The sequence below is a fragment of the Rosa rugosa genome, chromosome 1, assembly GCF_958449725.1.
Source record: "Rosa rugosa chromosome 1, drRosRugo1.1, whole genome shotgun sequence".
Classification (NCBI taxonomy): Eukaryota; Viridiplantae; Streptophyta; class Magnoliopsida; order Rosales; family Rosaceae; genus Rosa; species Rosa rugosa.
This window is the reverse complement of record NC_084820.1, coordinates 49205716-49220695: the sequence shown is the minus strand read 5'-3', so window position 1 is coordinate 49220695 and position 14980 is coordinate 49205716. Positions and strand designations below refer to the sequence as shown.

The 14980-nt window shown below is 39.2% G+C and overlaps 2 protein-coding genes and 1 pseudogene across 2 annotated transcripts; 2 read left to right on the top strand and 1 right to left on the bottom strand.

The window, feature by feature from the left end:
* Positions 1-413: 413 nt before the first annotated feature.
* On the top strand, positions 414-2975 carry LOC133739905 (probable jasmonic acid carboxyl methyltransferase 2). Its single transcript, XM_062167724.1, has 4 exons — positions 414-607; positions 696-1097; positions 2035-2295; positions 2378-2975. The coding sequence occupies exons 1-4, from the start codon at positions 533-535 to the stop codon at positions 2735-2737; spliced, it is 1098 nt and encodes a 365-aa protein (XP_062023708.1). The 5' UTR covers positions 414-532; the 3' UTR covers positions 2738-2975.
* A 362-nt stretch (positions 2976-3337) lies between these two features.
* On the bottom strand, positions 3338-5671 carry LOC133729619 (pentatricopeptide repeat-containing protein At3g16610-like). Its single transcript, XM_062157179.1, has 3 exons — positions 5607-5671; positions 3783-4827; positions 3338-3349 (listed from the first exon to the last, which is right to left on the bottom strand). The coding sequence occupies exons 1-3, from the start codon at positions 5669-5671 to the stop codon at positions 3338-3340; spliced, it is 1122 nt and encodes a 373-aa protein (XP_062013163.1).
* Positions 5672-12980: 7309 nt separating this feature from the next.
* LOC133729608 (probable jasmonic acid carboxyl methyltransferase 2) lies at positions 12981-13854 on the top strand (annotated as a pseudogene).
* Positions 13855-14980: the final 1126 nt, after the last annotated feature.

Below are 14980 nucleotides of genomic sequence, written 5' to 3'. Positions count from 1 at the left end.
AATTACAACAATGTAAACGAACGGTTCCGGTTCGACAGATTCGGTTCGTTCGTGTAAATTGCAGTTTTGGACGCCTTAACGATCACCAAATTGGCTAAAATTTTGCAGAGGTGATCCATACATTAGGACCTAAAAACTGAACGGTTAAGATGTGAAAATGTGATCGGAAAGTGGGTGAAAACAGTAAATCCGTTCCATAAGAAAAACTAAGGACATCCTTACCTGAGAAAAATCCTATATATATATATATATATATATATATATATATATATATATATATATATATATATGTATATGTGTGTGAACTAACCAACCTTGGCAGGAATATATATGTAAGCATTCAACTATAAAATATATATATATATATATATATATATATATATATATATATATATATATATATATATATATATATATGTGAACTAACCAACCTTGGCAGGAATATATATGTAAGCATTCAACTATAAATATGCAATTCTTCTAGCAGCTGAATTCGTATGTAAAGAGGAAGAGCATTTTTGAAAGCAAAAATATGGAGGTAGAGCAAGTCCTTCACATGAATGGTGGAGATGGAAAAAGAAGTTATGCAAGCAACTCGCTGAATCCAGTTACTCTCTCTCTCTCTCTCATTTTGTTTCTTAAGTTTTCTTACAAAGATCGATATAATTAATATTGTAACCACGTGCCCCTTTCAGAGAGCAGTCATTTCAAGGGTGAAGCCAATAGTAGATGCAAGCATAGAGAAGCTGTGCTACACCCACCTCCCTACAGAGTGCTTGAAAATAGCTGACTTGGGATGCTCTTCTGGACCCAATACCCTTTTTGCCGTTTCAAATATCATAGACAAGATTCATAAAACCTGCAAAAAATTGAATTGGCAACCTCCAACGCTTCAAGTATTCTTAAATGATCTTCCCGGAAACGATTTCAACACTGTGTTCAAGTCATTGCCAGACTTCTATAAGAAACTTGATGAAAAGAAGTACATCGAACCATGTTTCATTGCAGGGATGTCTGGTTCTTTCTACGGCAGGCTTTTTCCCAGCAATTCTCTCCACTTTGCGCACTCTAGTTATTCTCTTATGTGGATCTCTAAGGTTAATATGTCTTATCCGCATGCCAAGATTTTTATTTATACCTATTCTTTTGAGTGCAGGAAGCCATTTAGTTAATCTACTGATATCACAAGGCTTGCAGACGCTGAATTCCTTTGCTAAGAATTATTTTATATTTTTCGACTGCCTTTATCTTACGTTTTTCATAAGAATTTGGTGGGTGGGGGAGGATCTTGAGAGAGAATGCTAATTTGTGATTAATTGTCTATCATAAGATTCGTTAAAAAATCTAAGAAAAAACAAAAATTCGTCGATTTTTCAAGCTTTTTTTATTTTTCATTTTGTTATGAATTTCATAATTATGTGTAAACTCTTCTTACAACAAGTGATCGGGTTAATCATACCAAATAGTGATTTTCTATTTTATAAATTAATTAATCAAGCTCCCAATTTTGAAACCACGTGGTGTGGTGTGTTGGTCGAACGGCCTAGTCTGGAACCGCCAGGTCTAGCGTTCGAACCCCCAGTCTGGATTCGTGCGTCTGCGGTGCAGTGGATTAGTCTAGCTTTCGCTGCAATGTCGGTGCAGGTGTTCTGGCGCTGGGATACCACTGCATGGGTGTGTGAGTTACTAACAGCTAACTACCTGGTCAAAATAAAAAAAAAAGCTCCCAATTTTGAAAAGAAACAAAGACTTTCTCATGGTTTTTTTTTTAAAAAAGAAAATACTTTCTAGTGGTTGGTACTTATTATTATGTAATTTCGTTTGTTAATCATCAGTCTCCTATGAAATGCCTTAAAATTAGAGTATCATAATTTACTTCCAAGTAATGGATCAACATCACGTTATGGATATTGTGGTAAACATAAATATTAGAATTTAGAAACAAAAAATCCTAGTTCAAATCAATCTATTATGCTAATATATGCCTCAATGATTGATTAATTAGTGGATATTTAACATGATCTCTATCCACAGGTTCCAAAAGGTTTGGTAACGAAAGGAGGAGAAGGACTGAACAAGGGGAACATATACATAGCCAAGACAAGCTCACATGCTGTGTTTAACGAATACTTTGAGCAATTCAAAAGGGACTTCACTGTCTTTCTGAGGTCTCGGGCACAAGAGCTGGTCTCGGGAGGTAGTATGGTCCTCACAACCATGGGCAGCATACGGAGCAATGATCCCCTCAGCATTTGGGAATTTGTCGGATTAAAACTCCATGACATGGTTTTAGATGTATGCATGTGCCATTTCTTCTTTTAGGGTACGATATAAAAATTTATGTCACTAACTTACTATATATATGATGAATTTTCAGGGTTTGATTGAAGAGAAAAAATTGGACACATTTAATATGCCATACTATGCGCCAACAGCGGATGAGGTGAAAGAGGTGATCGAGGCTGAAGGTTCTTTTATTTTACAAAATCTCGAAACTTTTAGAAATGACTGGGACTTTTACATAAAACAAGTTAACTGTGGCTTTGACAAGAAAGCGAGGGCAGCAATACTATCCACTGACATAAGAGCTGTGGGAGAACCTATTCTGGCCAGCGAATTTGGAGAAAAAGCCATGGATGATTTGTTTTGCAGGTTTGAAGAAGATGTTCTTGATCACATGGAGAAGGAGAACTGCCAGTTTATTGACCTGGTTATCTCGTTAACTAAGCAGCGTTGAATATGAATTTGCTGCATATTGATCTATGTTTCATTGCTTTGTTTGTATTAGTAGTTTCCGTGTTTAATTGTTTTGTAACATAAGCTTTCTTATTGTTGTGTGCAAGTGTAACGAGTGTAACACTTCTTAGCACTCGGTTTAAATTCTGAAAATTATATTTTGATTAAAGGACTGCAAGTGTACCTAGCTATATGAACTCTATGCCAAGTTTACACAATGACCGTGCATTTATAGAGAGAGAATGCTAATTTGTGATTAATTGTCTATCATAAGATTCGTTAAAAAATCTAAGAAAAAACAAAAATTCGTCGATTTTTCAAACTTTTTTTATTTTTCATTTTGTTATGAATTTCATAATTATGTGTAAACTCTTCTTACAACAAGTGATCGGGTTAATCATACCGAATAGTGATTTTCTATTTGATAAATTAATTAATCAAGCTCCCAATTTTGAAAAGAAACAAAGACTTTCTAATGGTTTTTTTTTTTGTTTTTGAAAAGAAAATAATTTCAAATGGTTGGTACTTGTTATCATGTAATTTCGTTTAGGGGTGGGCAAAAAACCGATTTGGACTAAAAAACCGGCCGAACCAGACCGAATTACCGAACCGGCTGCAAAAAATACTGAAAACTGCATTTACCGAACTGGACTGGATTTTTCCGGTTCAGACCCGGTTTTGTGATTCAAACCGACCGGAAAAACTGAACCACCCGAATTAAAAATATATGTATATTTTTTTAAGGATTAAATACTTGTTACTCCTCGTACTTTTCCCTGAAAAACAGTTTGGTCCCTCGCCTTTTAAATTAAACTGAATAGTCCTTATTCTATCAAATTCTCATATAACAAGTCCAAAATGATCCGAAATGACTATTATGCCCCTCATTTCCTATTTTTATTATTATTTTTATTTTTTTCTCTATTTTTTTAATTTTTCTCCCCATTTTTTTATATTTTCTCTCTCCCTCCCTCTCTCCCTCTCTCCTGGCCGCACGGAGGTGGCCAGCGCTTCACAGCAAAGCCATGAATCTCTCTGCCATGAACCAAAGACTGAATGGAAGAGCACGAAGTGAGAGCCGAAAGGCAAGCCACCCGATTAGGCAACACCCAATGATCCCCCCGAACCATCCGACTAAACATCCCCAACGAGCTCACATAATCCCCTGAATGGCAAAACCCAGATATCATTGTATTCCAAGACACCAAATCCCTCTCGGGCATTTTCTCAAACATCTGAACCGCATCCTCAACCTCCCCACATTTCCAATAAACCCCCAAAATCGAATTGGCATCGTAAACATCGCCCAAAACCCCCAATTTCAACACATGCCCATGAATCTCCCTAGCCTTGCCCACATCACAGAACCCCCCAAAGGCCTTAATCAAAATCGGAAAGAACTGAAATTCCTTAGCTACAGGCAAACCAAGTTGAAGCATTTTAACATAAACCACTATCGCATCCTCGCAATTCCCATTCTCAACGTACCTCTTGATCAGCTCACTGCCCGAAACAACATCAATCCGGGAAAACCCACCTCTGGAATTCAATTTCCCCAGCAACTGTGATTTGCAACATAAAGATTGAAACTTTGAAGCAAAAGAAACTGAGCAAGGCGTCGTTGTAGCACCACCTCTGAACTTGTAGCAGCAGTGTAATGGCTCCGATAAGACCATCGAACACGAGCCTTGTGGTCTCACTCTCACAGCAGCCATTTTCTCTGCCGCCCAATGCAGCTGGGCGGCCTTGGCGAGATCGATCTTCTCGGGGTCGGCGGCGAGGTCGCGGAGCTTCTTGGAGAGGCGGAGGGCGCGGAGGGTGTGGTGGAGGAGCTCGGAGGTGGCGTGGAGGTTGGAGAGCTGGAGAGTGAGGGCGGTGATGGAGCGGAGGGGGTCGGAGAGCTCAGATCGGGTGTGGACGGAGGATCGGACGGTGGAGAGGGCGTGGTCGGCGTGCTGGAGGGAGGAGAGCTGGGAGAGGAGGTCGGAGTGGTGGGAGAGGACCTCGGAGCGGAGCTGGGACTCAAGGAGGCGGATGGCGTTCTGGAGCTTCTCGGCGGTGGAGGCGGGGGAGCCCGAGGAGAGGGCGGCGCTGGTGTTCTCCGGTGGTTGCAGAGGAAGAGAAGAAGAAGAGAGGTCGAGGGAGAGAGAGAGAGACCGTGCGGCCAGGAGAGAGGGAGAGAGGGAGGGAGAGAGAAAATATAAAAAAAAAGGGGAGAAAAATTAAAAAAATAGAGAAAAAAAATTAAAATATTAATAAAAATAGGAAATGAGGGGCATAATAGTCATTTCGGATCATTTTGGACTTGTTATATGAGAATTTGAGAGAATAAGGACTATTCAGTTTAATTTAAAAGGCGAGGGACCAAACTGTTTTTCAGGGAAAAGTATGAGGAGTAACAAGTATTTAATCCTTTTTTTAATGTGCTGTCTGTTAAAGGAAAAACATATTATGTGCCTTCGTCAAAGCGACTGACGGAGAGGAAATCAAGGAATCAGCGATTACCATCAATCAGCACAATTACGGATCAATCAGCATTTAATGTCATCGTTGTAATTGATATTTCCGTTGTAATTCTCTCTCTATATAAAGGGACTATGAAATGAATGAGTAGACCAATTCCAATTGTCAATTTACTTTTACACGTTATCAGCACGCTCAGAGCAAATAGCCAAGAGAAAAAAGCCCTAGCTTAAAAAAAAAAAAACTTTTCTTTTCTGCCACCTAAAAAAAAAAATTTCCCCGGCCGCGAAGCTCCACAGCCGGCCTTGTCCAGAAATTGCTCTCTGCACCGCCACTACCTGCACAACCCAGCAGCCCCGGCGTTCGCTCATCCATGCAGCCTACCCAACCGCGCAGCCCACCCGCACCTGCCCTTCACCGGCCGCAGATCCCAGCGTCCTTCAGCCTCGATTCTGTCGCTACTGCTCCCCATACTCGCGGTGCTGCACTTCGCCCTCGATCCCAGCAGCCTACCGACCTCGCCTAGCCGCGGCCTTGCATACTCCGTCTTCCCGCCGCCGCCCACGATCTGAGTCAGCAACCCATCTGCAAACCAGACGGAGGAGGAACAAGAGAGAAAAAAAAAAAAAAAACAGGCCTTTTGGTCCAGAAAAGAAAAAAAAAAAGAAAAAAATAACAAGGCCCACTACTGAAAAGAGAGGAAGCGGCCCAGTTTTCTCAAGCCAAAAACATCGCTACGCACGCCTGCATCAACACGCGCGTGCGCTAGGATTGTTTTATTTTCTCCAAACCAAGTATGTTCTCTTTTATTTATTTAATTTCATACTATGGTATAATTAATTGTTTATAATTAGAACTTTTGAGCATGTTTAATTAGATACTATTGATTTTTTTTTTAAGCATGCCCTGTTATTTATGTTTTATATGATTATCTTTAAGCATGATTATATATTTTATTGTTTATGGTTTATTATGAAATTTTGGGCATGTTTTTATTTACGCTTATATAAATTATGCCTACACATGCTTTATATTATGCTATTGTTTACATTTTATGCATGATATATTATTGCTATTATTATGTGTAGTATATAATTTGTTGTATATTTGTGAAATTTGAGCATGCCATGTAATTTATTTATTTTTATATATGCTATGTTTTATTCTTTATTACGTGCTATGATTATTCCTTACTTAGAATGCTATACAAAAATTGCGTTTTGCCATGATAATGAAAATTCATGCGCATTATAAATACTTACTTACCGTGATAAAGCATTTTCACATAGCATCGAAAAAAATGTGACCATTACGAATCTTGGTTTTGAAATCTAATTCATATTTTTGGAAAATAATTTACGTGGATGTCTTTATGACTGCGTAATTTATATCTTCCCTCTTGTTTATGTAGATGGCTGATCCAACTCGACCTGAATTTGACATTTTGGACTCAGAAGGACTTGAGTACCACCGTTGGGTTTCCGATGTAGAAACTGCCTTTGTGGCAAAAGACTACACTACCACCATTACCAACCCCAAAGACAATGTACCGTCTAATAAGGTGAAAGCAAATGCCTTAATGTTTCTGAGGCGACATATGTTTCTGGGAGTATCTTCAGTTGAAGACACCCAAAGAACTGTGGGATGCCTTAAGGGACGTTTTGGGAACATTCACGATACTTTGCTCCCAGAACTGACCGTTTAGTGGAATGAAATCCACTTGCTGGAATATAAAAGGGTCAATGACTTCAACAAGGACATGCTGCGCCTAAAAGCACGTCTAAATTTATGTGGAAAGGAACTCACAGAAGATGATATGATCGAAAAGACTCTTTCCACTTTTCCTACTTCAGCACTTATACTAGCGAACCAGTATAGGCTGGAATATGACAACAAAAGAATCACAACATTCAATAAGCTGATCAGCCTACTGCAAGTGGCTGAGAGGCATAATGAGGTTTTTTTGAACAACAATGTCAGGCCCACTGGGACAAAGAAAATTCCCGAGGCTAATTATGGAAAAATGAAAGGTGGAAAGAACTCCAATGCAAAGGGGTTTGGACGTGCTGATCCCTACCCACGTGGCAACAATGCACCACGTGGAAAGGGACGTGGGGGTCATGGAAACAACGTACTTCTATCAAAAAGGAAAGAGTTGACAATGAACCATGCTATAGGTGTGGAGTCATTGGGCATTGGTACAAGAACTACCAAGCAAGCAATAGAGTAGCACCCAATTACAAGAGGTATAGGGAGTCTAAAGAACAAGAGGCTCACTATATGGAAGAAGGAGGTCATGACCTAGACGTCAACCTCACAATTGCAGACTTTAATGGCAACGAGGAACTTGCTCAGTCAATGGATGCTCTCAATCTTGACTGATCTGCTTTATTTATTTTATTTTCGAAAAACAGTTGTGAAGGCATAATGCCTCATTTTTAATTAGACTACTACTTGGTCTTAAAGTTTATTTCAATAATGGTTTGATGAATTAGATTTCTGAACAAGACCTTGATTTGATTATCATTGGCTTATTAATAAATTTCAAATTTTATTCTGAAGCACTGAATTTATTCAAATTTATTTACTATACACATACTTACATGGTTCGAAATAGCACTATAAAGATGTAAAGCAATACATCTAGAAAAAGAAAAGAAAAAATTTTGAATGAAAAGATTATCATTCTACCTAAAATAGAAATACTCTAAAGAATATGAGATATATTTAATGTCACAGACGCCCTGTATGCACCAAGAGCTAATCGAACCTTGTTAAGTTTCAAAGATATTCGAGCAAACGGTTATCCAGTAGAAACACACTGTGATAATGGATCAATGGAACTGAATACCTTGATATTAACTCTAATGAATGTGGAAGGGAACACATTTTAGAGAAACTTATGAGTCAATCTAGTGGACTGTACCTCACTACGATTCGGATCATTGAATCCCATGCTGTCACCAACAATGAAATGTGGGACACTGACTCATATAGGCTTTGGCATGACCGCCTAGGGCACCCTGGTCATGACAAGATGATCCGTATTTTAAAGAACTGCAAGGTTGACTCACGGGAAGAGCCTTCTTTTGAGTGAAAAATAAAGTGGGACAAAAATCCGCCACACTGCAAGGTGTCGGTCCTAGTACTGCTCAAATGCAGCCATTGCCTTCTGAAGTACCAGAAGCACTACCTCCCTCCCATTATGCCTCATTGACTATTTCAAAGGCACATCACTCGTTTTGCAAAGCCTGCTCTTTAGCAAAAACAAGATCGAGATCTTCCTATGCTAAAGATACAAAACAAAACATTTCATTCTTACAAAGGATACAAAGAGATATATGTGGACCTATCCGTCCAGAATGTGGACCATTCAAGTACTTTATGGCTCTAGTGGATGCTTCGACACGCTGGTCACATGTCGTTTTATTGTCCACAAGAAATGTTGCATTTGCAAAACTCCTAGCACAGATTATACGTTTAAGGGCTCACCACCCTGATCACCCTATCAAGTCTATAAGGCTTGATAATGCTGGAGAGCATTTGATGATTATTTCATATCTATTGGGATCAATGTAGAGCATCATGTACCCCATGTGCATACACAAAATGGTCTCGCAGAAGCCACCATCCAAAGGCTACAGATGGTGGCTAGGGCATTGGTTATGCGCACCAACCTGCCTATATCTGCCTGGGGTTATGCAATATTGCACACAGCTTTACTTATTAGTTTCAGACCCATAGCTAGCCAACCATTTTCTGTGTACCAGTTGGTAACTGGCTATGAGCCTGACATTTCACACTTACGCATATTTGGTTGCGCAGTATATGTGCCTATTGCACCCCCACAGCGCACCAAAATGGGTCCTCGGAGACGATTAAGTATTTATGTTGGATACGAATCCCCAACAATTACCCGCTACTTGGAACCCTTGACAGGCGATCTCTTTACCGCTAGATTTGCGGATTGTCACTTTGATGAGACAGTCTTCCCGTCGTTAGGGGGAGATAGGAAAAAGGATTTTCCAAGGGAACGACAGGAATTGTCGTGGTTTGTCTCCACTCTGTCTCATTTTGATCCCCGCACTTCACAAAGTGAAAGTGAAGTGAAAAGAATAATCGATCTTCAGAACGTAGCAGATTCGATGCCTGATGCGTTTACTGATATAGTAAAAGTGACTAGATCACATATATCAGCTGCAAATGTGCCTACAAGGTTAGAAGTCCCCAACAAGGGGCATAGTGCCGCAGATAGAGGCACTGCAACCACACTTAGAGGAGGTGTGGTTGAGGCCGTGGCTCCCCAAAGGAAGAGGGGGAGGCCACTTGGTTCGATTGACACCCACCCAAGGAAGAAGAGGGCGAGTAAGGCACAAACTGATCCATTAATCATCAATGTAGAGAATCCCTCTCATGAGATTGTCTCTGATTATAGTTATGTCCATGAATCAATACTGGAGGACGCTCTGATGTTTGAAATGATTCCAGAGAACAAAGAAATCTCAATGGATTATAAGAGTGCGTATGAGTTGATAGAAAGATCTTCCATACACATTGATGATGTATTTGCATACACTGTTGTTCAATAAATAATAGAGCATGATGATATCGAACCACGCTCTGTTGCAGAATGTCAACAAAGAGCAGATTGGCCTAAATGGAAAGAAGCAATCCAGGCAGAATTAGATTCTCTGACAAAGAGACAGGTATTTGGTCCGGTAGTGCTAACCCCACCAACTGTAAAGCCTGTAGGACATAAATGAGTCTTTGTCAGAAAGCGTAATGAGAAGAATGAAGTCCTGAGGTACAAGCTCTCCTTGTGGCGCAAGGTTTCTCACAATACCCTGGAATTGACTACGAGGAGACATACTCTCCCATAATGGACGTTATAACGTTCCGCTACTTAGTTAGCTTAGTAGTTTCCGAAGGACTGGAAATGCAGCTCATGGATGTGGTTACTGCATATCTCTATGGGGATCTAGATTCAGAGATATATATGAAAGTGCCTGATGGCCTTACATTACCCAAGTCAAGTGACTCTAAACCACGGAGTGTGTTTGCAATTAGGTTGAAACGCTCACTTTACAGATTGAAACAATCCGGGCGGATATGGTATACCCGTCTAAGTGACTAATTGATTTGGAAGGGATATAAGAACGATGAATTGTGCCCCTGCGTATTCATAAAGAAAACAAGTTCTGGATTTGCAATTGTAGCTGTATATGTCGATGATATGAACATAATAGGTACTCTTGATGAAATAAGAGAAACCACGAGCTACTTGAAATCCGAATTTGAGATGAAGGATCTTGGGAAAACTCGATTCTGTTTAGGCCTTGAACTAGAACACCGAGTTTGTGGAATAATAATCCACCAGTCTGCGTATGTCCAAAAGTCAGGCAATTTAACATGGACAAAGCGCATCCTGCTAGCACTCCCATGATCGGTCGAAGTTTGGATGCAATGAAAGATCCATTTCGTCCAAAGGAAGATGACGAAGAGGTGTTGGGAGCTGAAATTCCCTATCTAAGTGCAATAGGCACATTATTGTACTTAGCCCAATGTACTCGACCATACATTGCATTCCCAGTGAACTTATTAACTAGATTTAGCTCAGCGCCAACGCATTGTCACTTGAATGGTATCAAGAACACTTTTCGATACCTAAAAGGAACCATTGACTTGGGATTGTTCTTTCCCTACAGAGAGACAAGAGGGACCGCAAATGGAACTGCAATCCCTAAAGGAAATGTTGATGGCGAAAGCGCCACTCACTACACTGAAACGCCAAATGATGTTTTGGTTGGTTTTGCTGATGCTGGGTACCTCTCTGACCCACATAAAGGTTGTTCCCAAATTGGTTATGTATTTACCATTGAGAACACGGCGATATCTTGGAGATCAACCAAGCAAACCCTTGTGGCTACCTCCTCGAACCACTCAGAGATCATCACTCTACATGAGGCAGTTCGTGAGCGTATATGGTTAAGAGCTATCATTACACATATTCGAGGGACTAGTGGTTTGAGTTCTACCACTGAAGAGCCTACTTGCATTTATGAAGATAATGCAGCTTGCATCGAACAGATGAAGCTAGGATATATCAAGGGTGATAATACAAAACACATATCGCCAAAGTTTTTCTACAATTAGCAACAACAGACCCTCCTCAAGATTCAAGTGAATCAAGTAAGGTCTGAGGAGAATGTGGCAGATTTGTTCACCAAATCATTGCCTAAGGCCACATTTGAGAAACATGTGAAAAGAATAGGAATGCAAAGACTTTCCAAGCTCCCTTGATTAATGTAAGGATCAGGGGGAGGTGTAGACGTTAAGGGGAGTCTAACACACACATGTCATCCTCAAATGTAAAATGTGCGTTGTGCTCTTTTCCTTCGACCAAGGTGTATTTTTTGTCCCACAGGGTTTTTATTGTTACTTGGCAAGGTTTTTAGTGAGGCAACAACTCATGCACCATTTCGTCTTTGACTTGGCACAAGGGGGAGTGTTAAAGGAAAAACATATTAATGTGCCTTCGTCAAAGCGACTGATGGAGAGGGAATCAAGGAATCAGTGATTACCATCAATCAGCACAATTACGGATCTATCAGCATTTAATGTCATCGTTGTAATTGATATTTCCGTTGTAATTCTCTCCCTATATAAAAAGACTATGAAATGAAATGAATAGACCAATTTCAATTGTCAATTTACTTTTACACTGTCGAATTTTTAGTGGGTAAGGCTTATTTCACGTGCACCTTACCACACATGATGTTAACACCTATTATAAATACTAACAACCCTAGTAGCTTCTCTCATTTTCTCACCTCTGCCGTCTCTCACCCTCTTCTCTCACATCTCAACCCTCTCTCACCCTCTTCTCTCTCACCGTCTGCATACCAAAATCAAGCCGTCAACATGAGGTCCACCGCGTCATCAGATCCATCCACCGCGTCACAGCAGCTGCGCTTCTATCTTTCTCTCTCTCACCGTCTTCAACCCTTGCATATCTTTTTTATTTGGGTTTATATAATATATGATTCAAATTATGGCTTATGATTTTTGAATTATGTGTTGCAGGATATGGAATCATAGCAGATCTGGAGGGGTTGAGATGAAGTCGGAAATTTGTTTTGTGATGCTATTTGGGAATTTAGAATCTATATTTACAGCTTTGATATTTTGTTGTTGTTATTATTGTTTTTTTTTTAAGAACTTTGGCACTCCGCAATTGATATGATTTGTTAATTCTCCCAGATTTGCAAATGATCTATTGTTTGTAATCTTGTAATCTGCAAATCTGGGCTATTACTTGACTTATTCTTGTTCTCACATTCTCACGATCAGTTTATGAATTTCACCTTGAAACAAAAAAAGGATATAAAAGAACAGATAAAGCTCAGAAAATTGGTTAGTTATTTGTTAGATTTTTTAATTTTTTGCTATATAAGAAATTGGGTTGATCTGTATATAAAATATAAGTTAAAAAGAAGATAGTAAAGGCAATTGAAAACGGACATTTGCTAAAAAAAAAAGGCCCATTAAACTGATCCGAACCGAAATGGGCCGACCCGAAAATTCGGCCCAACCGAATATTCGGCCCAATCATTTTTAAGTCGGTTGTCGGTTTGGGCTTTGGGCCTAACCGACTGTTTCGGGTCGGAATCGGTTTGGGCCTGAAACCGACCCGCCCCGACATATTCCCACCCTAATTCGTTTGTTAATCAGTCTCCTATGAAATACCTTAAAATTAGAGTATCATAATTTACTTCCAAGTAATGGATCAACATCACATTATGGATATTGTGGTAAACATAAATATTAGAATTTAGAAACAAAAAATCCTAGTTCAAATCAATCTATTATGCTAATATATGCCTCAATGATTGATTAATTAGTGGATATTTAACATGATCTCTATCCACAGGTTCCAAAAGGTTTGGTAACGAAAGGAGGAGAAGGACTGAACAAGGGGAACATATACATAGCCAAGACAAGCTCACATGCTGTGTTTAACGAATACTTTGAGCAATTCAAAAGGGACTTCACTGTCTTTCTGAGGTCTCGGCCACAATAGCTGGTCTCGGGAGCTAGTATGGTCCTCACAACCATGGGCAGCATACGGAGCAATGATCCCCTCAGCATTTGGCGAAATTTGTCAGATTAAAACTCCATGACATGGTTTTAGATGTATGCATGTACAATTTCTTCTTTTAGGGTACGATATAAAAATTTATGTCACTAACTTACTAAGTTACTATATATGACGAATTTTCAAGGTTTGATTGAAGAGAAAAAATTGGACACATTTAATATGCCATACTATGCGCCAACAGTGGATGAGATGAAAGAGGTGATTGAGGCTGAAGATTCTTTTATTTTACAAAACCTCGGAACTTTTAGAAATGACAGGGACTTTTACATAAAACAAGTTAACTGTGGCTTTGACAAGAAAGCAAGGACAGCAATACTATCCACTGACATAAGAGCTGTGGGAGCGGAGCTTATTCTCTAGCCAGCGAATTCGGAGAAAAAGCCATGGATGATTTGTTTTGCAGGCTTGAAGAAAATGTTCTTCATCACATGGAGAAGGAGAACTGCCAGTTCATTGACCTGGTTATCTCGTTTGCTGGAAATTCCGGAGATGGATGATGCTTTGAGTAATTAAGAACTTGTAGGTTGAGGCGTGTGGTACACTGCCCTTAAGAGTAAATGTTCGCCCTTCGGAGATTATATCTCGGTGTAGCAAGTGTTGACGGCCTACCATCCAGGATACAACAACCTCGATCCTTGTAGATGTACACTCACAATACTTGAATCGTATCGAATAACTTGAAACTTTCTTTTGGTGTAATAGAAAAATTAAAGGAAACACATGAGGAATTTGAGCTCGGAAAGGAACAAAAGGATTGAGTTTTTGTTGTGTGTTTTGATCTGGAAAGCTAGAGATTATATATAGGGCAGGAATGATCAATGCAATGACAATTTAACCATAGCAATTAAGCTATGTAACTTATGTAACTGAAAGGAATATTATGACATTGATTAGGAAGAATCAAAACGTCAAAATAGGAATGACATTTAAATTCTGTACCTTGTGTAACAGAAAGGCAATATATATCTTGACATTGATGAGTAAACCAAAACGGAAGAAAACAAATAAGGAATGAACCACTATAATTACAGACATTGACTAAATGAATGGTATATGAGTAAACTGATGAAATCTTTGTGTCAGTCACAATCAAAGAGAGTTAATGAGTATTGCCATCTGCAATTAAAAGTCCAATGGAGGTTTCAAATATAGCTAGTATTTTGAAATATTCTAAGTAAATTCCAACATCGTTAACTAAGAAGCATTGAATGTGAATGTGCAGTCAAAATATAACAAGAAACAAGAGACAATTTTGGCTGAATAATTCTATATTCATTCACCTTACAAGAAGGAATTATATACAAATTACAATTGTGCTTAATAAGACAAGTATTATTCCTAAGGTAAGTAGTAAATCAAATAATACTACAGATATTTCAGAATATTACAGATCACAGAATATTACAGAATATCTACATAAATAAGGTAAGTATGACTCACGCCAACACTCCCCCTCAAGTTGGCGCATACAGATCACGAATGCCCAACTTGTCAAGTGATTCATGAAATGCCTTAGTGAGAACATCAGCCAACTGTTCTTCTGAGTGGACAAATGGAAAAGAGATAAGCTTAGCATCAAGCTTCTCTTTAATGAAATGTCTGTCAACCTCAACATGCTTAGTT

Coding starts and splice junctions, on each gene's coding strand:
- LOC133729619 (XM_062157179.1), bottom strand. CDS start 5,671: ATGGGGAGCAGTAGCGACAGAATCGAGGCTGAAGGACGCTGGGATCTG. Junction 4,828..5,606: donor CTGCGGCCGGTGAAGGGCAG/GTGCGGGTGGGC, acceptor GGAGAACACCAG/CGCCGCCCTCTCCTCGGGCT.
- LOC133739905 (XM_062167724.1), top strand. CDS start 533: ATGGAGGTAGAGCAAGTCCTTCACATGAATGGTGGAGATGGAAAAAGA. Junction 608..695: donor CAAGCAACTCGCTGAATCCA/GTTACTCTCTCT, acceptor TGCCCCTTTCAG/AGAGCAGTCATTTCAAGGGT. Junction 2,296..2,377: donor TCCATGACATGGTTTTAGAT/GTATGCATGTGC, acceptor ATGAATTTTCAG/GGTTTGATTGAAGAGAAAAA.